Here is a 24,708-nt window from a genome sequence, read left to right on the forward strand (position 1 = left end):
TAATTTAATTCAAGATATTAGTGTAATTTGAATTTGAATAGAATTAGTATTTATCTTTTTGCTTAAAAAATCTATCTTATTTTAAAATTTGATTATATCTTATCTTATTTTAAATTTTAAAAAATAAGATATTTATAATCATGTAATTTTTAAATGATATAAGATATTTTGCTAATTTTTTAAATTTTGTTATTTTATTTATTTAAATTACATTTAAAATTTGAAAAAGATATTTATATCTTTTCTAATTTTTTATTTAATTTTTATTTATAAAATAACATTTAAAATTTAAAAGTAGCTAGCAAATTTTTGAAATGATATTTAGGTTGGTTGAAACCTAATTTTTTCAAAAATTGTAGGTTTAATTTTAAATTTAAATTTTTTTTAAAAAAAAAAAAAAATCGAATTTTTTTTTTTTCAAATTTTTTTTTAATTTTTCGAAATTTTTTTATTATTTAATTAATTATTTCGAAATTAATTATTTAATTTAAAATTAAATAAATCCTACATCCAACTATCCAGCTAACCTTGTTGCAGGAGTATGTGTTTTAGCTTATGTGTAAGTTTTTTAAAACCTATTATTACTTGATTGCAAATAGCCATGGTTACTTTTTGCCAGATCTAATGATCTGATGGCTCCCTTGGTCAAGATAATAATTTGTAACAGGTATATTTACAATCTTCTTTCATCTGTGTATGACCTAGCAACATGATAGGACCCATCCAAAGTGTGCCTGTGTGAGCCTATGTGTTTAATTTTATTATAGATGCATATAGGTTAATGTTGCTAAAATAAATTATCATAGTTCTTGATAGAATTTATTTAGGCCCATTTAGTTATTGGGCTTATTCAATTAATAACAGTTGTTCTTATTAAGGTTAAATTCCTCTCTTTTGGGCCTTGTGTGAGAGTTGGGAGCCATAGAAGTGGGTACGACATACTGAACCCAGCACCCCCTCACACAAACCACCCCAATTGTGAAGGCCCATTTGCCTGATTTGAATGACTGTACTAGGTTAATTAAACTAGTTTAACCTAATAAAATTGATTAGCAACATAATTAATTTCATTTATTTTGAAATTAATTTAAGAAAAATATAGTTTAAGGAATTTTATATTCTAAGCTAAACTATATGTATTTTCTTGTATTTAATTAAATATAGAATTATAACCATATAGATTCTTTCTGGAACTTAATTTAAATTTTTCATTAAATATTCCTATTTAAGTTGATATTTAGTTATCTTCAACTAACCAACTTAAATCTGAATATCTTTTTGAATTCAAAATTTCAAAATTAAGTTGAGGAATTTTAGGCATTGGTTATTAAGATTCTTTAGATATTTTTTTTAAGTTAATATCTTTTCAAATATTAACTTAAAATGGAATATTTTCAAATTAAGTGGTTACAACTTAATTTTTGATATTTAATTAAATTTAAATTTGAAAATATTTAAGTTCTAGATTTTTCTAGTACAACTTAAATTAGATATTTTTTCAAATTTTGTGGAAAAGATACTTAGTCAAATAAGATATTTTCTAGATAGTTATTTCTAGACTACTTATTATTTCTAATATTAAATAGGAAAATATTATAAATTGTGAAATTAATTATTTAAATAATTAATTTTGGTACAATTTATTTTAAGTATATTTTTCCTAGTATTAAACTAGAGATTAATAATTAAGTCTTCTCTACACTTAATTATTTATTTCTTGAATTTAATACATTTAATTAATTTGAAAATTAAATATCTAAGTTGATTTTATCATCATACTTAAATATTTCTTTTTCATGACATTTAATTAAATAGAAAATTATTTTTAGTTGAAATTTAATTTTTCAACTAAATTTAAATAATTTTCAAAATATATTTTTTCTTTATTTTATTAATCAATTTTCGAAATTGCATTTCTTAAATGCTAGAATTTCGAATTTTATCTTGAAAAATAGATTAAGTTGTAAATTAATTATTTTAATTAATTCTTGGATCAACTTAAATCAATGATTTTTTCATTTATTGATTAATTTAAAATAAATTGAATTAAAGTATATTATTAGAAATTGAATTAATTAGTCAAAGGAAAATCTAGATAGGTGATATTTTTGCTTGAAGTATTTTTCTAGTGTATTTAATTAAATAGAAAATTAATATTTAAGTTGATTTTCATCATCATACTTAAATATTTGTAATTTTTCTTATATATTTAATTAAATAGGAAAATTATATTTTTTGTTGTAAATTAATTTTATTAATTAATTTTGGGCCAACATTAAATTAGAATAATTTTTTCCAGGGATTTATTTTTTATTTTAATATGCATTTTTCGAAAATTGTATTCTTATATACTTTAATTTTTCGAAATGCAATATATATTTATAGAAAATTAAATTTGAGTTGTAAATTAATTTAAATTAATTTTGTAACAACTTAAATATTTTTTTTCTAAATATTTATTGGAAATTATTACTAAGATGGAAATAATTCATGTTATTTTCATATCCATCTAAGTAAAATTTATAAATATTAAATTAAAATTTATATTTAGAATTTTTCATTCTAAATTGGAAATTTTAATTAAATAAATATATATTTAAAATAAATAGAATAAATAAAGAGAATAAAAGAAAATACAACTCTTTTCAAATAATGAGCTTTATTATAGAGACATTCGATCTCCATTGTGGGTTTTACACCGCGTTTGTTTTAGTGAGTAATCCTCCCTAATGGAGGAACGTTCATTAGCAATTTCGCACCGTTTAACCTCGCATGATAAGTAGTTTGTAAGTGTTTTGTATGGTATGGATCACCCTAATGGTGGCGACCATACTTGACTTGCAAATTATGAAACAATGGTGGAAGCTCATAAGATAAAATTGCCTTGACTCTCGCCTAAACGGGACAACGCTGAATTCCAATCTTGATCGAATAAAAGGTTGCTAGAATGTTTAACATTTTAGACGAGCTGACAACTCTATTCAATGAATGGTAGCTTTGACTCTCGCCTAAACGGGACACTGATATCAGTTTGTTGAAAACCTTGGAAATTATTTAGGATTGTAAGTTTTAGTATTTTCACTTGTCATTCCTACTTGCTATATGCTTATAATTTCTGAATTGTGTATGAATTTATATTGAACCATGTTATTTTCTGTTATTAAGTTGTAGTTTAATTTCGAATCTTCATTGTTGGTCTAACTTGGCTTGTTTATCTAATGAGATAAATCCCTAGTGGATTTTCACCATTAGACATACATAATAGTGTTAGATCTCGAAAGATGAATATTGTATATGCGACATCTAGCTGTTCATCAATTGATGACAACTTAGACTAGTATTTTTACGATATAAAACAAGAAGATTATATAAATAAGATTACTTTGACTTTCGCTAATCGAAGCATCGTTGGATTCTTATTTTAAACGAAATTATCCTAATTCCTCTTAGCTTATTCATTTCGAATTAGCTTTCAAATATATCATTGGATGAATGGTCTATGAATCATTTCATGTCATTATATTTTCTCTTAAGAAATTAAAAGACGCATATGATTATAACCCCGAAATTCTATTCCCAATTGATATAAATCCTCAATCTTAGAAATCTCCTACTTGTATGGGCAAATCTGACTTAGAGTTTGTATTAGTAGTGCTGGTCCAAGATAGAATTACTCATAATATTTGGTATAAATTTAAGTCTTTGACTTTAATTTTAGATTCCAAATAGAAATTTTCTTATATTTCTAATTCCGTATCACAATACATGCTTACACTTTTTCAAGTGTTTAATATCCATCTTCTATTAATGGATTAAAACTGTATGGAATATGAGTTAGGTATTCTGTGACCAGGATCCACTTGAAGTATTCTGAGAACTCTTTGATGTAACTAAACCTATGTCATCATAGACACTACCACATTTTCTTAATCTATGGTATTTGTATCTTGTTCATAATGGATTTGACAAGATCAATCTCTGCAAAGAGTTAATATGCCTATATCCACTGAAAGTAGTTCATCTCATTCGCAGATGGATGTACATTCAGGGGTGGATATGAGTTTTTCGTTGTATTCTTAAAACGATAACTCTAGATTATACCTTATGCAAAGAAATTTGAAATGTTTGAAAAATTTCATCAATTTCTAGCAATGGTTAAACACCATTAAGGTATGTGGTTAAAGATCTTGCGAACTGATAGGGGTGGAGAAATAGTTAGTAGATATGCAGTTCAAAGATCATTAAATTGATTTTTGAATTATATCCAAACTTACCTCCCCAGAAATTTCGAGTTGCATGTTGATGATTAGTTACTAGTCGTTGCCTAAATCCTTCTATGGTAATACAATTTCAGAATGATGTAATGGTTGGGTACTTAATGTAAATCATTACTAGATTCATGGATGACCTAATCAAAATCTTAAGAAAAGCTAGAACTGTTAACCATGGTTTGTTAGCTATTCTAAGTGATTAGGGGTGGACCATCCCATTGTCAATAGATAAGAAAGTGTTTGTTCAAACAAATACTACTTTTCTAAGAAAATGACTAAGTCTGAAAAACAAGTAGCAAATAAAGGAGATATTTATTCTTGATTCCAAAAGTGTTCTATCATCTTATAACATATGATGATCCCACTGCCTCTGTTGTCTTGTCACAACCGAAGAGATCAATACCATTTAGTTTTCTTCGACATAATTCACGGTACCTTGTCGTAGTGGGAGAGTTTCTAGGAACTCACCTTCTTATGACTTGGGAGACACAAGTGATTAAAATCCATTGTGAGTTTAAACAAGTAATGGATTGTCAAGATAAGAAACTAAGAAGAAAGCCAATAGAACTATGGTTTAATCCATTCACATGGAATGACCTAAAGTTTTCTATTACAAGGACATAAAAGGAAATTTTCGTTTATAAGTCCATTCAATGGACTTAACAAAACTTCCTGTTCCTAGTATTATAGGTTTGAGTTTATCTAAACCTATGGCTTGTGGTATACCTGGTAATTACTTACTCTAATGCAAGCAACTTACTTTAGTAAGATGCTGAAGCATTTTCTTTCTAATGGCAATCTATAGAAGCTTCACAACTTCTTAGGTATAGATTTTATTTATCTAAGGAAAAGTCTTAACTATTCCAGAAAAGATAAAGCCATGAAAGAATTTCTTACATCAACAGTGAGAGGTCTTAGATATGCTTTTGTATGCCTTAGACCAGACACCTGCTGTTGAGTGGGAGTAATGAGTAGGTATCGCATTAATCCAGAGAAGAACATTGGAAGACAATCGAAGTAAATCCTAAGATAAAGAAGAGGAACTATATGTTAGTCAATAAGGGTGTGTTTAAAACTCTTAGACTACACCATATCAGATTTCGAAATTTGCCTATGTGCTAGTAAATCTTTCTGATAAGATGGTGATTACTCTGGGGGTGGAATAGTGATTTTGGAGAAGTGTAAAAACCTATCTGAAGTCTCTAGGTCTACCAGAGATAGACTGATTGTTAAAGCTGCAGGAAAGTTACTTATTCAGTCTAAGGAAAGTTCTATACATCTTTGGCACCATTCCAAATTGCCTTAAACTACTAGTGTTAATTTCCTGATTAACCAAAAGTAGTTGCCAAAGGTATAGAATCCAGTATCCCAAGAGAGTAGACATATAGAGAGGAATTTCACATTATCAATGATTTTGTGATTAAAGGAAGAGTAATAGTGGAGAAAAGGTTGTGTTTAATTCAACCTTTCAGATCCTATTACGAGGAGTTTACTACTACTACACTTGATTTGTATATCAAGGTGTTGAGATTATTTGAAACGCACTTTTTGTTTTATATTAGTGCAAGTGGGAGTTTGTTGGGTTTTATGCCCTAAATAAAACTCATTTCAATATAATCAGATTTACTTATTAATATAGATCGTAAATAACATTTAATGTTGCATGGTTCACATGATTTATTTCATGATTATATGTACATAATGTATAAATTCATCCGAAACCCTTTTCACATACTTGATCCCGTTTATTGTGCGAGTCAACACATTGGAAAGTAAACATGACTATGTGAATAAAGTTTCCTAGATTTATCGGACACGAGGTTTTACCGATATGATAATCTACAACGAGTTTACTTGTATTTGGAGAAATACTATGTTCTTTCCAGAACATTGGTTAAAGTAAAGCTCAGGTTGGATGCATGGAGTATGCATCGGAAGGGACCGATATTGAACTTTGACTTAGATTTATTAAACTTACCGTAATATCTATTCAAGTCAATATCGCCTAAGTTGATCCTAGATCAAATGATCTTAATCCTGATATGATTAGGCTCAATCTTGAAAGGCTATTCGTGTTCTTTGATTTGTTAGTTAAGCCTACTTTTAGGTCAGGGTGATACGTACATTTTGGGAACACGGTAGTGCAATTGAGTGGGAGCGCTATCATAAACATGGAATCTATAGCTTCTATCTGGCGAATAGTAAGCAAAGGATGATCTCCTTCGAGCTTGACCAAACGAACATAAATGGTGGAGTACTCATTTCACATTAGCTGAAATATCATTTATACGGGGTCAAGTGTTTTAAGGAATAAATACATTGTAGGGTGTAACGGTAATTTAATCCCTTTACAGTGTAGATCATTCATATAGAGGATCATTGATCACATTAGGATTATAACAATGGATAACTAATGATGTGTCTATATGGTGGAACATATAGAGCATTCTATATACTGAGAGTGCAATTCGAGTTCTATGCGTGGATTCAACGAAGAATTAATAAGTTAGTGAATTTTAGTGCTAAATTCTTGATCTACTTATTGGAAGCTCGGTTATATAGACCCATGGTCCCCCCACTAGTTGAGATAATATTGCTTGTAAGACTCATGTAATTGGTTTTGATTAATCAATTATAATTCACAAATTAGACTATGTCTATTTGTGAAATTTTCACTAAGTAAGGGCGAAATTGTAAAGAAAGAGTTTATAGGGGCATATTTGTTAATTATGATACTTTGTATGGTTCAATTAATAAATATGATAAATGACAATATTATTTAATAATTATTTATAGTTATTAAATAGTTAGAATTGGCATTTAAATGGTTGAATTAGGAAATTGGTATTTTTGAGAAAATCAGATACAAAAGGTGTTAAAATTGCAAAATTGCAAAAAGCAAGGCCCAATCCACTAAGTGTAGGGCCAGCCACTTTTGTAGGAAATTTAAACTGATTTTTTCATTATTTTAATGCCAAATAATTCAAACCTAACCCTAGTGGAATGCTATAAATAGATAGTGAAGGCTTCAGGAAATTTACACTTAAATTTTCTATTTTTCCTTCAGAGAAAAACCTGAGCCTTCTCTCTCCCTATCTTTAGCTGTCACTTCTTCTCTTCCCTCTTGAGAATTTCGAAATCCTTAGTGATTACAGTAGTGCCCACACACATCAAGTGATACCTCAATCATAGTGAGGAAGATCGTGAAGAAAGATCATCAGCAAAGGAGTTTCAGCATCAAAGATTCAGAGAAAGAGATCCAGGTTCAGATATTGATAATGCTCTGCTACAGAAAGGAATCAAGGGCTAGATATCTGAACGGAAGGAGTCATTATATTCCGCTGCACCCAATGTAAGGTTTCTTAAACTTTATATGTGTTTATTTCATCGTTTTAGAAAGTTCATATTTAGGATGTTAATAAACATACTTGTGAGTAGATCTAAGATCCTGGTAAAATAAATTCCAACAACCGTTCCAACTCCTTCCAATGCACCCCCTGCTGCCTCAGTTCCTCCTCCTGCTGTTGCAAAGCCTGGAGATTCATCGCTTCCCCAGCGTGAATCTCAAGCCGAGAAGCCAAAACGTCCACCCAAGCAAGTTGCTCGCAAATCGGTAAGGCCCTATCGCACCTGGACTTCCTCGTCTGAATCCTCAAAGGAATCTCCTCCTCCATTGGCTGTTCCACCTCCTGCTGCATCAATGGCTGGCTCCACTCCAACAGGCCCTTCTACTCGAACTCGAGCCCAGCAAGCCTCGGCTGAGAAAGAACTTCGAGCCTCTCAATCTCGAGAGAAGACTGTCCCTCCAGCCAAGAAGAAACTAAAAACTAATCCTCCCTCGGCCTCATCAAGTTCCAGTTCAGAAGAAGAGGATCCAATGGAAGTCTCTTCAGACAAATCAGTGTCTCTGCATACTGAGAAGGACAGTGAGGACACAGAACTCGAGCCAGAGCCTTCTCGTTCAAAATCTGCTTCTGCAGCAAAGGCCTCTGCTGCTGCCAAAGGCAAGCAGCCCATGGAAGATCCTACATCTGGTAATATCCCTTCCTCTCTTTCTGGCTGTCCTCGTTTTTATTATCGAGACAATGAGCGTGACTGGAATCTATATGCAACCCGTAAGTTTGAAAGTGAGAGGAATTATGATTTGCATGCCCATCGTGTTTATGGTATTGTAAAGTACATTCAATTTCATCAATGGGAAAACACTCTTACTGGTTTCATTGGATACATTGCAAACATTGTTAAGGATTTTTATGCTAATCTTACTGATGATTTCCTTGATGAGAATTCTAGACTTTATCGAAAAGTGTATGTTAGGGGTCATTGGTTCTCGTTTTCTGAAAAGGACATTGCTCAAGCTTTGCAATTGCCCGAGAATGTATCCAATGCTGTGATGTCCATGGATCGTGAGTTGATGCACTCTGAACTCACTGGTGCTCGTTCAGAATTGAAACCAGGGGAGAGTCTTCGAATCACTCACCTCACTTTTGCTCATGCTTCCCTTATGCGGTTTGCCTTAAGCAATTGGGTTCCAAATTCTAACAAGACAGTGGTGTCTCAAGAAGTGGCTACACTCCTATACCGCATCACTTCTGGAACTTCCATTGATCTGGCCTCACACATTCTAAACCAGATAGTCTCCTTCCGAAGAGGTAAAAAGCCAACCTTCAAACTTGTATTTCCAAATCTAATCTATAAGGTGTTATCTTCTCAGAAGAATGTGGCCCAATCACATGAAACTCTTGAGCCTCCCATCACTGGACCTACATTCCAACCCTCTGAATACTTTGATGGTGTGTTTCAAAAACGGCCAAAGGCTGGTGCTGCTGCTGCTTCTGCTGGTGCAAGTTCAGGCTCTGCTGCAGCAGAACTCCTGGAGGTCAAGTCTGAACTTCAGAATGTGTATACTCGTCTTGAAGCAATGGCAGATGTCCAGCATAGCATGTCCAGGCAACTGTCCACTTTGATTAAACTCTACAAAGATTAAAGTGTTTTCGTTTGTCTCTTTTTAATTGAACTTGGGTCTATTTTTTGTTCTTTGTTTACTTTGGCACTCCGATAAACAAAAAGGGGGAGAGATATTTATTTTTTGGTTTGTTGCCCAACTCTGGACCCTTTTTCCAGGGGGAGTTGTGGCTTGTTAGTACTTGTGAACTTAATGTTTAAAGTTAGCATGTTTTTTGTTTTTATTGTGATATTCGATTGTGTTACTCAGGGGGAGTAGTATCTTTTGCTCTTGCTAACTTTGCATTGCAGGTACTTTATGGTAAAAATTATTTTGTTCATCTAAAGTGCCAAAGGGGGAGATTGTAAAGTCCTTTTTTGGCAAGTTAGGTGACAAAATAATTTTTCCTTTTTATGGTAAGATTGCTATGCATTCATTTTCGAATTCTTACCTCTTTTATTCGGTTTTTAGTTGCCATTTTCCTTGTTTGGAAAGTTGCACTTTCAGCTGAACTTTCCTTTGTTGAAAACTTCTCAAAAGAGAAGGAATTCTCTTTTGGAAAGTTATCTTTTTTAGGGAAACCTTGATTATTGCCTTTCCCTTATTGATTTCGATTGTATCTTGATACAATCAGAATATCTAATCTGTTTTTGGCAGGAATCAAACATTAAAAGAAGATCGGACCCGATTTTAGTAAGTTTCCTGTTTCTGGTCAGATCTGCTGTGTCAGCATCCGAATCTGATGTAGCAGATCGTGTTTCTTTTGGAAAGTTTTTGTTCAGCTGCTAATTCGATCTTGTGGTTGCCTCTTTGGTTTCTATGATCTATAAATAGAGCCTAGAGAGCAACCATTCGAATTACCTCTTCCATTATTCATTTTCTACATTTATCTTTTGAGAGAAGAGAGTGTTTCTTTGTTTTGTGAGAGCCTAGTTGTTCATCTAGGTTCTAGTTGTTCTATTTCTGTTCTTACTCTATCCTAGAGGTTGTGAAGAACTACTTGACTGAACAAGAGATTGGTCTTCGGGAGAAGACTTGATAAAGCCTTACTTCGGGAGGAAGTAAGCACTTGGTCTTCAGGAGAAGACTTGTTGAAGCCTTACTTCGGGAGGAAGTAAGCACTCACACTTCAAAGACGAAGGGAGTTCGGGCTTGAAGGTGTTTCAAGAAGTCAGATTCATAAAGTGGATTACAAAGGATTGCGGCAATACTTTAGAGGGAGTCTAAACTTGTTTAAGTCATTTGTCTTTGTAATTTTGATACTTTATTAATTGATTTCATTCTCTGGGCGTGGCTCCGTGGACTAGGAGTGTTTGGGAGAACACTGATACCACGTACAAATCTCTTGTGTCAAGTTATTTATTTTTCTGCAAAATATTTTATATTCTGCCTGTTCAGTTTTGCTGTAGCAGAATTACTTTCTGCTGCTGCAAACGCTTACAGTTTTTATATTTTCTTATATACAACTGACATTTGCAAAAACACGGTTTTTCATTTATAAAGCTGAAAAATAAAATTCAAACAATTATTTGCCTTATGTGCAAGAAAAAATAGTTAAGTGTGCGACAAAATTCACTGTTTTATTAATTCTTCATAACTCTAATATGTTTGGAGTTGTATTCTTAAATTTACAAAACGCTCCATAACCAATATAGACATGTTATTCATTGTTATAACCATAACGATCATTCAACCCTCATATAGATGAACTACAACTGAGGGGTTCAATTACACCCATCATTATATTTTATCCTTAAAATATTTGGTTCATTGTAAATGATATTTCTCATAATTTTAATTAGAGAAATGAGCACTCAATATTTAACTCCCTTAGACCAAATTCTAAGGAGAATATCGTTTAGTAGGGTAAGTTTATTAACGAACGAATCAAAGAACTCAGATAATATAATTAGTTAGAACACTAACCACTTAGAATTGATATTGAATTGATATATGGTCCAATATATATATATATGATATGACTTATATTAAGATAATAACAATATATTTACTTATTTATATCTAAAGTAATATCGGTCCAGTCCAACGTAACAAATACATATGATCTTATCTATTTTGCTAATATTCTAGTAAGAACATAATACTTGACAAGTGTAAGTAGATGATATTATAGATTAGCAAGTCGGCATAGACCCTATGTTTTGCATGACTATGTTAGGACTACTTATTTGAATATATATTATAACTACATTTCACTGTGATCACATCATTATAATTATGACATTGTTAATTATGAAAATAAATATGTAAACAATAAATTTAATTAATTAAATTAATTTATATTTATCTTATCGATAAATAATAATATATAAGAAATACTAGCTTTTATATAGGCATAAAACTTAACAGTTTCATTTACACTCTTAATTTGTGCTTCGAAGTAATTGTATAATTACTAAATAATATAATTATTAGAATAATAATTACACTCTATTTAAAATATATAGTGTGTTTGGATGCTGATTAGTAACTACATATGAACTACATATGAATGCTTATTTTCATGTAATTTGACAAACTAGTCAGGCTGTAATTGGTTAACTACTAAGTCATGTAATTACTAAGGTAGTAATTACACTATATTTTAAAATACAAGATGTATGTGGACATAAGATAGTAATTATTAGAAGTTGTTTTGTCAGGATCTAGATTTATTAACATGTATGTTTGATTATAATCTACAATCTAACATCTTAAATATGAATTTTTCGAAATAATGAAATAAATACATAAAAGTTTATAGAAAAACTTACATTGGTGGCAGCGGAATATTATGACTCATTTCGTTCAGATCTCTAATCCTTGATCCTTTCTGTTGCAGAGTATGATCAAGATCTGAATTTAGATTCTCCTTCAGTTGACAGCATGAACTACACAATATTTTTTTCACTATGCTAGGTATTACTTTGACATGTGTGGTTGTATTCTCAATCACTATAGGCTTCGACTTATTGAGAAGAAGAAGAAGAAGAAGAAGAAATTCAAAAATAGAAGAGGCTCTTTATTTTATAATCTGTCTGACAAAGAGTCGATCAATTGGTTTATGAAAATAAGAGCTATAATTTTCTATTTATATGATAGGTATTAGGGTTAGGTTTAGAATTTAAAATGGAATAAAAAAAGATAAAATAAGCTTTAATTGAAACCTTATGGTTGAATTCCCTTGTGGGCCTCTTGGATTTTAATTTTGTCACTTTATTAAAACTTATCTTTCTTTTCTCAAATGCCTCTATCTCTATAAATATCAATTTTATCTATTTAATAATTATAATTATGGAATAATTACATAAGACACCATTTTTTGTAAAATATTTATATTTTTACGTTCAAAGAATGTTTTTTTACATTTTTACGGTTTTCCAAAAAATAACACGAAAACAACATAAAATCAACAAGAAAACTACATAAAAGTAACAAGAAAATAACATCAAAATAAAAACAAAAAATACATACAGATAATAAAAAATTAACAACAAATGAACAAGATTTCAACATAAAAAAACCGTATTTTATGTAAATAAAATCAAAAAAATCGTAAAAAAGTTTAAAATTCCGTGAAACCGTATTTTTGTAATTTTTTTTGTTGTTTTTATGTTTTTGTGAAATAATAATTATCAAATAAAATTATCATTTAACTTATTTATTAATTAGACATTTCAAAGTCTCTTAATTAATAAACAAACCCTAAAATCTCTTTTCTTCTCAAATAAGCCCTTGTTTAGTGAAAATTCATAAACAAGACATAGTCTTATTTAAAATTCTAATTGATTAATTAAAATTAATTAATTGAGACTACAAAATAATATTATCCCAGTTAGTGCAGGGAACATGGGCATATGTAATCAAGCTCCCAATAATATTATCCAAGTAAATTCTCTATCTTATTAATTCCTCCCGACTCCACTATAGATTTAGAATGACACTTCTAATTACATAGAACGCTCTATTCGTCAGGAATAGATACGCTATGAATTATCCATTATTTTAATCTAAATAATCAAAGATCCTCTATAGATACATTATAAATTATTCATTGTTTTACCAAGACTTTGCATCTTTGATGATGGGATCATCTCAATTTTGATCTTTATCCTGGCAACCTTTGTGATGGCTAGTCGCCTCATGTGGATCATTAGAGTCCCCTACTTTGGTCTTCGGATCAGTAAAACGATGATCAGACTTTGTTCAGGTGAGGGCCATGATTACTTGAATGTAATCTATAAGTGGTCTCACTGCTTCCTTCAACTCTTATTGAAAGCACCAAAAATATTTACCAAATTTTTTGGAAAACTAATTAAATAATTAGTACTGAAGAAATAAAATAATTAAAAAAGAGAAAGTAAAAAGGGACAAATAGTTTTTTACGTGGTTGGGGCGTTAATTAGCCTTAGTCCACAAGTCAGTGTTATTCAGTAGTTCTTAGCTTGAAAAGCTTTTAGGAATACAAAGAATATATGTCCTCAAGTTTTTATGAGCAAGTGTTGCAAGAGAATTTAACCCTTAATTCATAGGATTTGATGGGTATTTATAGTAGTTTTAGAATAACATTTACTTTCTCTTTTCTCTCTATTGGGGAGTTTACAGTGAATAACACACTTGGGTTGTCTTGTGAAGTCCAGCCCACAAAGGAGAGGATTTACTGACTAGGCAGATCATATTTGGCTTGATTTGGTCAACACTGTGTGCTTTGATTGTGGGCAATAAACTGTGAATTAATTGCTTAATATTCATTTTAGGAAGTTTCTCCATTTATTCTGATATGATGCCCTGTTGAAATTTGGCAATCAATTATTTCCTTAATTGTTGCAGGAATAAAAAAAGAAAACTAGAAGAGTCTTTTGGGAACACGCTGTCTCACCCCTCCGATCTCATGGTACCAAACTTTTGGGAACACTTCGCCAATAGCGGAAGGCTCTATGGTCACAGATACGTTCCTGGAAGGACTTGTCTAAATGGGCTTGACCCACTTTACCTTCATTGAGGGACTCACTGATGGGCCTTGAATGCTAATTTGGATTCCACGTGTCCACTGTCAAAAACGAGGATACCATTAGTTTATAATAATATATATCATATATATAATGTTATAAAACAAAACCTTTTAATTAATCCTTTAAAATAAAAGAAAATATCTAATTTAATTTAAATTCAAATATAAATTTTTTATAATTGATTAACAGAAATCAGTTAAATCCTTTTATTTTACTATTATTTTTTAATTAAATAATTTATCCAATAATATATTTACTTCAATATTTAAAAGATAATTAATTAATTTAATTTAAATTATTTTAACCTATAAAAAATAATCAAACAAAATTAACATGGACCTTTATATGTCATCCTACACGTGTGGGCCAGACCCACACGTGTGGCCTATATTTTAAGAAATCAATTTTAACATAAATAAAATTTATTATTTATTCTATCAATAAATAATAGTTGATTATTTATTATTTATTGAAAAATTAAATAATAATTGATTAACTCTCATTAATCTTTTATTTCACAAGAATTAAAGTAAATATTATTTTCTCTAAAATAATATATTTATTTCTTCAATATTATTTAAGAAATAGTTAAATACTATTTAATTATACAATTCATAATTATCATAATTATTGAAAACAATAATATTCATAAATTACTATTTTACATTTAAGAATTTATTTTTCAAAATTAATTCTCACTCAAATTTACTCATCAAATAAAATATTTCCATGTACAATGTTGTATAGAGGTGACTCGAAGACCATGAACCTATATTTTGAAGCTCTAATAAACACTTGATTATTATTGATCTTATCAATAGAATAATCTAATTTATTAATTTCATTATTACTCCACTATAAATATAGAATTGCACTCTTTGAATAATATAGAACTATATTTACAGAATTCTTACTTGTAGTCCATTGATATAATCAATATAAGTAGTTTGTCCTCCAATTATTAGTTCATAATTAGAGTTGATCAAACTTATTATTTTACCCTTCTAATTATCTCTTGACTCCTTATGTTCCATTAATTCAATGTGAACAGTAAATCTATAACTTATTATAGATTTGGATCTAATTGTTAGCACTCACAGAATTAACACTTTAAGGGAACAAATATTCGATCTGTTAGGAAAGCTTGAATTCCACTATTGTATAACATGTTCCCAACCACTCATGTTATTAAGCTCTCAAAACAGAAGTTGTAAGAAACATCTTCTCCGAGAAACTTTAATGAGTGATATGAATAACTCTTTCATGGTAAACAACACGTTAATAAAATATATTTATTACATATTGGTCCAATCATGCATAATCAAATAATACACAATACCTTTACTACATGTATATCCACATATGTGATTCGAATCAAAATCACACACACTGTATAGTAAATCATACTTAAGAGTTTCATATTAAAGATTCACATTACTTTAATACACTACTAACTTATTTTATTCATATCGTATAATCTTAATTCGCTTGTACATCCTTACAATTATACATTTTCCATATGTATAAGACTTTTTTAGATATTTATTTATTATACTTCTATAATTAATGTATCATTTATCTTATAATTGTATTTCATATATTCTATAATATATTATCCATTAATTACTTACTTTTAGGGCATAAATTCTAACAGAATGTAATATATGAACCAAGCAACATAAATTAATTTCTGTTCTTTTATTAATTAGTAAATAAGATTATATTAAAATAAATTTTATTTAACACATAAATCTCCAACATAAAATTCTTGGACAACAATTCTCAAATTGCAACAAATATTTGTGATTTTTTTTTTTTTTTCTAAATGAAAATTACTTGGTGGTACTCTAAGCTGTCTTTGTTCATTTCTACTATTCTTTATCTTCATCACTTTATTACTTGGTCATACCCTATGCTCTCTTTATTACTTGGCCATATCCTTTCTCTATTGATTAGAATCTTCATCCTCCATTCTTAGCAATAAAGAACTCTATTACATATTAAGTTTTGTTTTATTGCTCTAAAAATTTAGGTTAGATTTGATTGGAGGTAATGAAATAGAATTAAATAAAAATTAATGAATTAATTTTCATTTCATGCCTTTGTTTAGTTAATTGTATTTTAAAATATTATTCTAAGGGAATGAAATTTTTACTATTTTGATGAAATGACTATTCTATTTTAAAATGTAAGGGAAGATTATGATGAATTTTTTTTAATCTTTTATTATTTTTTGTATGCATTTTAAATTTTATTCACTCCTATTTGTATTCTTATATTTTTATTCCTCACAAACTAAACTTAACCTCAGTTTTATTTGATTCCATTCCTACACACTTTGGGTTTTATTTTTGGTTTGTATAAAAATTTTGAATCTCCGCAGTCCTTAAGCTTTTAATTTCTATTCCTAAAACTTTTGATTTCATATTTTTTTGTCCTGAACATAATCATGGAAGAGAATTCTTCAATCCCAACACTTAAATTCATGTCTCAAAACATCTCAAAAAATTCTCCTTTTTTATATTTTGATCTATATTTCTTTTTACATCATTTTAATATTATACAATATATTTTTTTCTTCTAAATAAAATAAAGTAATTGAAAATGAAAAAACATAATGAAATATTACTAAAAAATAAGGGTAAAAAAAGAAAAGATAATAAAATCTTAAATAAAAATACATGAGGCACGTTCATTCATTGGTCATAGATGGAGCAGCATGCCTGCTTCTTTAGCTAAAGGCACTACAAATTTTGATTATAGTATTGAACTTTTATAGCCCATTTGGTTTAGTGTCTTAATGTCTTAATTCTATAATATTTTTACACAACATTTACATTATATTAAATTTTAACTTATACTAAAAAATTATATATTTAAGTGTCCATCAAAGTTAATACCATATGTAATTTTACATATAAATATTATATAAAATATAATTAAACATAATACTATATAATAGAATATATGAAATTATTTTTGGTTTTCAAGATTAGGAAAACGACCACTCTCACCACTAAACCAAGCCCTTGTCAAATTAACAATATCACGCTCTCCATCAACCCAAACTAAACCATCATTGGGAAAGTTTACGGACAATCCATAATATAAAGAACAAGCTATAAAGGGCCCTACCCAAAAAACCCAATGATTATCCCACAACCCACCTCCAAACAACAATGCTGGGCCCAAACACCTTGCTGGGTTTAGGCCCACACCCGCATAGCCGGGCTGTCCAGTTACAGTAATGGACACAAAAACAGCAAGAGCCATGGACCCAGCCACGATGACACAAACCATTGCAAGCCCAAGTTCATTGCACCGTCTTTTGTCAAATGCAACAGTTACTCCAACGAACAACACAAGAAATGTGCAAGCAAATTCCAACACCAAAGCTGTGTCAGCGCTTACCCCTGAAGCGCCACCGTGACCATTTACACTGCAGCCTCCAAGAGAGTAATTTCTTGCTTCGTTTTGGTTCATAACGATCTTGATTACTAGAAAGCCCATTATGGATCCAATGCATTGGGCCAAGACGTAGATTGAGGCCCGAGAAAGAGTTATGAGTCCTTTTAGAGTTGCTATAAATGTGAAGATTGGGCTCATGTGGCCACCAGATAATGGAACTGTCACCATTAGGAAAAGAAATACTACCATGAATACTGCGAACGGGACTAGAAGCTTTGGATGGACCTCACCTGAGTCAAGGCAGGATATGATGGAACATGTTAGACTGAACATGAGGCAAGCTGTGGCTACTAATTCTGTTAATGCTGCCCTCCACATCTAGATCAATTAAGACAACAAAATATGCATATTATTTTTTATATATATACGGAAAAGAAATATATTCTCTTAAGCTATAGGCACGTATAAATTGAAGCAAACTCATAATATTAATTATAAAGATTTGACCGAAGTGTGTGGACGAGATATCTAGCACCAAAGCCTTGTGAATGGCGATTTTTCTTATCGGATAAGTTTCGATTCTTTTTCTTTTTCTTATGAAACCTTGACACGAAAATGAACAAATGTTTTTTTTTGTTTATCCATGAATTTATTAATATATATATATTATAGAGTAATTTGTAGTATAAATATTTAAGTTTGACTTCCGATTGTAAATAAATATTTAAATTTAATTTTTAATGGAAATAATACTTAAATTATATTTTTGAAACTTTTTTTTTTTTTTTTGTCAATTATTTTTGAAACTTTTTAAGTAACAAGTTCTTAGGTGTTAATTAAATTGCAGAATATGAGTTTTTTTATTTTTTTAAAAAAATTAATTTAAATATATTAATAAAAAAAACATAAATAATAATTTTTTAAAAAATATAATTTAATTATTATTATAGATGATTTTAAATTTAGAACAATAAGTGATGTATAATGAGGACTCCATTACTCATCTTCGTATTGCTACCGCACACATAACTTCGAGAGTCATGGTGATATTTACATCACTTGGAACAACTAGTTTGGGTGTGTAAGTGTGTAAGAAGAGAAGGGTTCAAATCACACTGTAAAGAAAAAAGAGTATTTAGTTTTAAAAGCTAGTTTATTATTAACCAAAATACACTAAACAAGCACTGCCAAAAGAGAAAATCGCCGGGATGCACCGCACCTTCCCAAGCCCAAGTACTGTCAAACAAATGAACACATACCCCCACAGAAGAGGCTATCACGGACTAGAGTATACAGTAGGGCTGTACATCGGTTGGTTTGGGCGGTTTATCCTATATATTTTCTAACCCAATCTAAAGTTCGAGTTGCTAAAATTTAAGTGCAACCCGCCCAATTTAAAAAAAAAATAAAAAAATCTATAAACCGACCAACGGTTTGGGCGGTTTGGTCGGGTTAACCCGCCCAAACCGGCCAAACTTTTTTTTTTTTTTTTTAGTTTTAAAGTCAAAATCAACAAAAATTAAAAAAATAAATTAAAAATATCACATTCCACCAAAGTACAATACTATGTATATGACTTTAAAACTAATAATTAAGTATATAACTTTATATTATTATATATTTAATTATTTATATTATATATAATAAAAACGAAAAAGTTAAAAAAAAAAAATAAAGGTGCAAAATCGGGTTGGTCGGGTTGGTCGGTTTAATTGGGCGGGTTGGATCTATTTTCAACCCGCCCAATTAACAGATTGGGCGGTTTGTAATTTTTTCGGGTTATTTCGGTTTGTAATTTTTATCGGTTTTTTCGGTTCGGTTTGGGCGGGTTATTCGGTTTAGGCGGTTTACAATTTTTTTTGTACAACCCTAGTATACAGTATGCACAAAAAATGAGAATTACTAAAAGATATTACCGTGTGTCTAGCCATTTTTTTTTTTGGTATTATACCACTTTTTGTGTAATTATGTAGCGAGTCTCATATAATTTAAAGAAGATAATTTTTAAAAAATATCACTAACTAATAGTAGAATATCATCTATAAAAAGTAATAAATACTTTTAGTACCTAATAATAATGCTCCACGAAGTAAACGCTATCAATTTTGGTAGAAGAACTCAAGAGGTTTTTGAGGGAGAGAGCACATACATTGTTATGAAACTAGAGAACAAGCTAGACATTAAATAGTAATTAATGAACCTTTTGTTACTATATTTATATATACTATTGGATCCTAAAAATAAAGTGTTTTTTATAACATTATTATTGGGTACTAGTAGTGTCTAAGACCTTCTAGACATATCACTTTGTAATTGGCTAACGATACTCTTTAAAAGTTATTACATTAAATTATATGAGACATGATATTTAGTTGGACCAATAACGATATTGGCATGTAGAAAGGTGTTAGGCACCACTAGTGTCTTTTAACATTTTTCTTTTTTTTTTTTATTAGATTTTACAATTATATACAATTTTTTTATTTAATTTATAATATGTTAATTAGGAATGTTGTCCCCTGAACTTTTAAGGTTGTTAAAAATACTCCATGAACTATTAAGATTGTTGGATTTAAAGACTTTTTTCCAATTTTAGTAAAAAATTCTAACATGGATGAAAGTTCAGAGAGCATGATTTAGTACATGTCAAAGTTCGAGAGACATGATTTGGTAGATATCAAAGTTTGGAGAGCATAGTTTAGTACATAAACAATTACTGAAATAGTAAAATTGAATGAAATTAGACAAAAGTTCTTAAATCCTACAATCTCAATAGTTCAGGGGGTGCTTTCAATGACGTTAAAAGTTCAAGGAGTATGATTTGGTACATGTCAAAGTTTAGGGACAAAAATCCTAATTAGCCTAAAAAAAAATTCTTTTTTTACATTATATAATTTAAGATACATTTTGGTTACTTCTAAAATTTATTTGTATATATCTTAGTAATTAATTAATTATTTTTAAGTTATATTATGGTAGCTTATAATTTAAAAAATATTTAAATAGTCTTAAAATTTATTTTTGAAACTAATAAATTGTCATTTAATATAATAAACTACTATTTTTATATACCAATTATTTTAAAAGTATATACCTTATAAGGATGTGTAGTTTTTGTTTACCAAAACATTTGTTTTTTTAAAGGTGATAATAGATGGGCTCATACATGTGATCCTAGAGTTAAGAAGTAGTATGAATTTAATTAATTTACCTCTGGGGATCGAAATTCATGGGCACCGATGCAAGCAAGAAACTTGGTCCATGGAGAGTACTTACTGGTACTATTAAAACTTCCATTATTCTCAACCGTTGTCTTGCTCGGTGGATTAGCTTCATTACTATTGGAGATGACCAAATCCATATATTATTTCTATAGTGTATCATCTATATATATATTTATAAAACACCATATAGAGACCAAACATATATATATACATAAATATTCAGAAGTACTTGGCATGTGATAATTAAAGACAATATCATCAAGTGTAGGAATGCATTTAAGCTACAGCAAAGATCCAAAGGCGTTGAAAACGAAAAAACAGACAAGATTTTAATTTTTTATATGGAAGCATATTCATTTTATATGCTTATTGGTTTTGTTGATTATACAATGAACAATATTTTAATTTATCTTTTTCTATTTGGATAATTTTAACTATTAATATTAACTAACCAAAGTTATTTTCCAATGCTTATAAATTGGTAACAAATAAAAAGACTCATTATTTTTTCAATATTTACAGTTTCACCTCTTTAATTATTACTTACAAATATGTAAATCAAAATATGTTGTTGTCCTTTTTTATTTGGAGCATATAATTTACACATACATTTACTTGTTATATATAAATTTAATACCAATCAGATCTTATTTACATTATTTTGTTCTAAATTTTGATTAATTCTACAATAAGTTGCTTACACAATTCATGAGGAGAAGTCTCAACGTTGCACATCCTTTACATACTAAAATTATATAAATTAGAAAATATGCGAATATATTCTGTTTAGTAATAATTAAATTAAAAAAATTAAAAATATATATTAAAAAAATACTGAAAAAATATTTATTTTTTATTAAAATAAAATAATTTATTACTTTATTAAATTTAATTCATATGCCTTATTTAATTTATTAATTTTTTGAAAAAATTTCTATAAAGATCGATATATTATACATTGTTTTAATAAATAAAATATTTTTAAATGTTATATAAACAATAAAATATTAGAAAAATAACTGATAACTCTAAAAAATTAGAAAGAAAATTATCATAAAATTTTTATTTGAAAAAGAAAAAAAATCATGGAAATATCTTCAAATATTATAATAAAGATAAGAAATTGAAGAATCTTCATACAAAATTGATATCTAAAAAAATTACAAATGATTTCAAAACAGTTGTCTTCACCGTATTTCACTTGTAGTTACCATTACATTTAAAATCGATGTCACACCACCGTATTTCACTTGACCTTCCCAATAAATTTGCTCTGTAAAATAAATCAAGATTAATTTTTTTATAATAATATTACCATGCACATATAATTCATTATTGATAAGAATATTTCTATGTTTTTAAATCATTGTTAGTTTGAGATATATTAGGGTTATTTATAATTTTTTGTTCTTGAAATGGTTTAAATTATAGTTTATAGCATGTATAATATATAGTTTAAAATATTAGGATTTTTTTTTCATATATTTATATGTTTTTAAAGTTTTAATACATTCAAATAGTTTATTTTGAAGAGTTTCTTTTTTTTTTTTTTAAAAAAAAAAAAAAATAGTTTGTTTACAATAATGTTAAAAGAGAAATAGAGAGATACGTATGATTTTTAAGCTTTTAGATTTTTTTAAAAAATAATACATTTTAAATATATTTTTTTTAAAAAAAAAAATAAACTAATTTCATCACTTTCTACACTTTCTACCTAAATTTGATAAGGTAGAAAAATACAACAATAATAATACATCTTCTAATTATTATTCTAATATATATATTTAAAGAAATATATAGTAAACAAAATTTCACAGTAATACTGCTTAATTTTTCTTCGTTAAAAAAATAGGAGTGTTATCATTAACATGAGTTAAATTTGGATTTATGAATTGAGATCTATTGATCGGAATGTTAATTATTTCTCCTTCTAGTCTCTCCATTGAAATTGTAACTAAAAATAAAATTTTATAATCATTTAAAAGTGATCTGTACTCATTTGTGGTTGCCACAATTTTCAAATTTTACAGACAGTACAATTAAAGAGCTTTCACTCAATAGCTTTTTGAACTTAATTAGAAATTAATTTTTTTTCTAATTGTTGTATGCATTAGATTTTCTAGTAGAATATTTATTAGACACATTGATTATTTAATAATTGATAAATTGATAAAAAAAAAAAAAGTAATAGAAAAAAATATGAATAAAAATAATAATTACTTTCTTATCAATACAAAACTATCAAGACCTATCAAGTCTCCATTCTTCTTATCAATATTTAAGTCGATAAAAAAATAACACTCTAGAAAAAAAAAAAAACCTAAGTTAAAAATAAAAATATATATATAGCTTAGTAAGTGATAAAAAATAGTCATTTTTTAAATATCTTTAAAAAAAGAAACAAAGCTAAAAAGCCAAAACATATAATTTAAATGTGAGGAAATTACACTTATGGAATTTTAAAAGTTGTTTACTTAAATATAGTACTTTTAACTAAGGTTGATCAATTTATATGATATTTTTTTAAGTATTTTTATGGTATTTGATATGCCATAATCCATATATATATAATTAGGTTTTCAAACCCCGTATTTAATGTTTTAATTAATTTTTAGGCAGTTTTATTTGTCACTAGTGCTGAAAAAGTCGCTAGAGTTTGCTACCGGCACCAGAAAAGTCACCGGAGTAACTGTCGGTGTCGGAAAAGTTACCAGAGTTACTGCTAGCGCCAAAAAAGTCGTCGAAATTGGCATTGTCGTCGGAAAAATACCAAGAAACTGGTTTCTTGATGAAGAAACCGATTTCTTGGTGATTTTTCCGGCAACAATGCCAATTCTGACGAATTTTTCGACACCGGCAGAAACTCTGGGGACTTTTCCGACACTGGCAGCTACTCCGGTGACTTTTCCGACACCGACAGCAAACTCTAAGAAAGTCAATGGAATTGGCAATGTCACCAAAAAAATCACCAAGAAACTGGTTTCTTCATCAAGAAACCGGTTTCTTCGGTTTCTTCATTAAGGAATCAGTTTCTTGGTGATTTTTCAGCGACAATGCCAATTCTGACGAATTTTCCAGCACCGGTAGCAACTCCAATGACTTTTTCGACACTGCAGCTACTCCAGCGACTTTTCCAGCACCGGCAACAAACTCCAGTGACTTTATGACCCCAGTGACAACTCTGACAATCATTGTAGTATCATTTGTTTTATTTTTTTTTAAAATAAAATGAAAGGAATTTTAATATTTTTTTATAGTAATTGAAAGTGTCATATCCTATATATGTTAAGTTTTTATTTTAAATATCATATTTTTTCCTATTAAGTTTTCTTACCATATTTATGTAAACTAGTAATTTTATTTTTTCTATATTTATGTAAAGAGCATTGCTATTAGGCACCAATGGTGCCTAGCACCTTCTCGACATGTCGCGTTGCGATTGGCTAGCGATACTCTTAAAAGTTATTATATTAAATTATATGGGACCCGATACTTAGTTAGACTAATAACGATATTGACACATAGGAGGGTGCTAGGCACCACTGGTGCCCTTTAGCATTTCTCTTATGTAAATATCTTTTTAGCCAAAAATTTTAGAGTTATCATTTTTTTGAAAAAAAATATATTATTTTTAAATATCTTAATTAAAAAAAGAAAAAAATATACGACTCTTAATTTCAAAAATAAATAAAACTTGATGAAAAAAAAGCCAAAAAAATCAAAAAAAAAAAAAATTAAAAAAATGAGAAAATTATGGAAAAATAAATAAAAATATATATTTTATATCAATTAATACTTATGAAGGTAATAAAAAATAAAAAAAAATGAAATAATTAAAGAAAAAACAA

General features: G+C 28.8%; 1 protein-coding gene across 1 annotated transcript; it reads right to left on the reverse strand.

Annotated features, from left to right (window-relative positions):
* Positions 1–17,153: 17,153 nt before the first annotated feature.
* On the reverse strand, positions 17,154–21,149 carry LOC115702544 (probable aquaporin TIP1-2). Its single transcript, XM_061107928.1, has 2 exons — positions 20,848–21,149; positions 17,154–18,014 (listed from the first exon to the last, which is right to left on the reverse strand). Exons 1-2 carry the CDS (start codon positions 20,995–20,997, stop codon positions 17,202–17,204), a joined length of 963 nt encoding a protein of 320 aa, XP_060963911.1. The 5' UTR covers positions 20,998–21,149; the 3' UTR covers positions 17,154–17,201.
* Positions 21,150–24,708: the final 3,559 nt, after the last annotated feature.

The sequence above is a fragment of the Cannabis sativa genome, unplaced genomic scaffold (genome assembly GCF_029168945.1).
Source record: "Cannabis sativa cultivar Pink pepper isolate KNU-18-1 unplaced genomic scaffold, ASM2916894v1 Contig3, whole genome shotgun sequence".
Taxonomy (NCBI): domain Eukaryota; kingdom Viridiplantae; phylum Streptophyta; class Magnoliopsida; order Rosales; family Cannabaceae; genus Cannabis; species Cannabis sativa.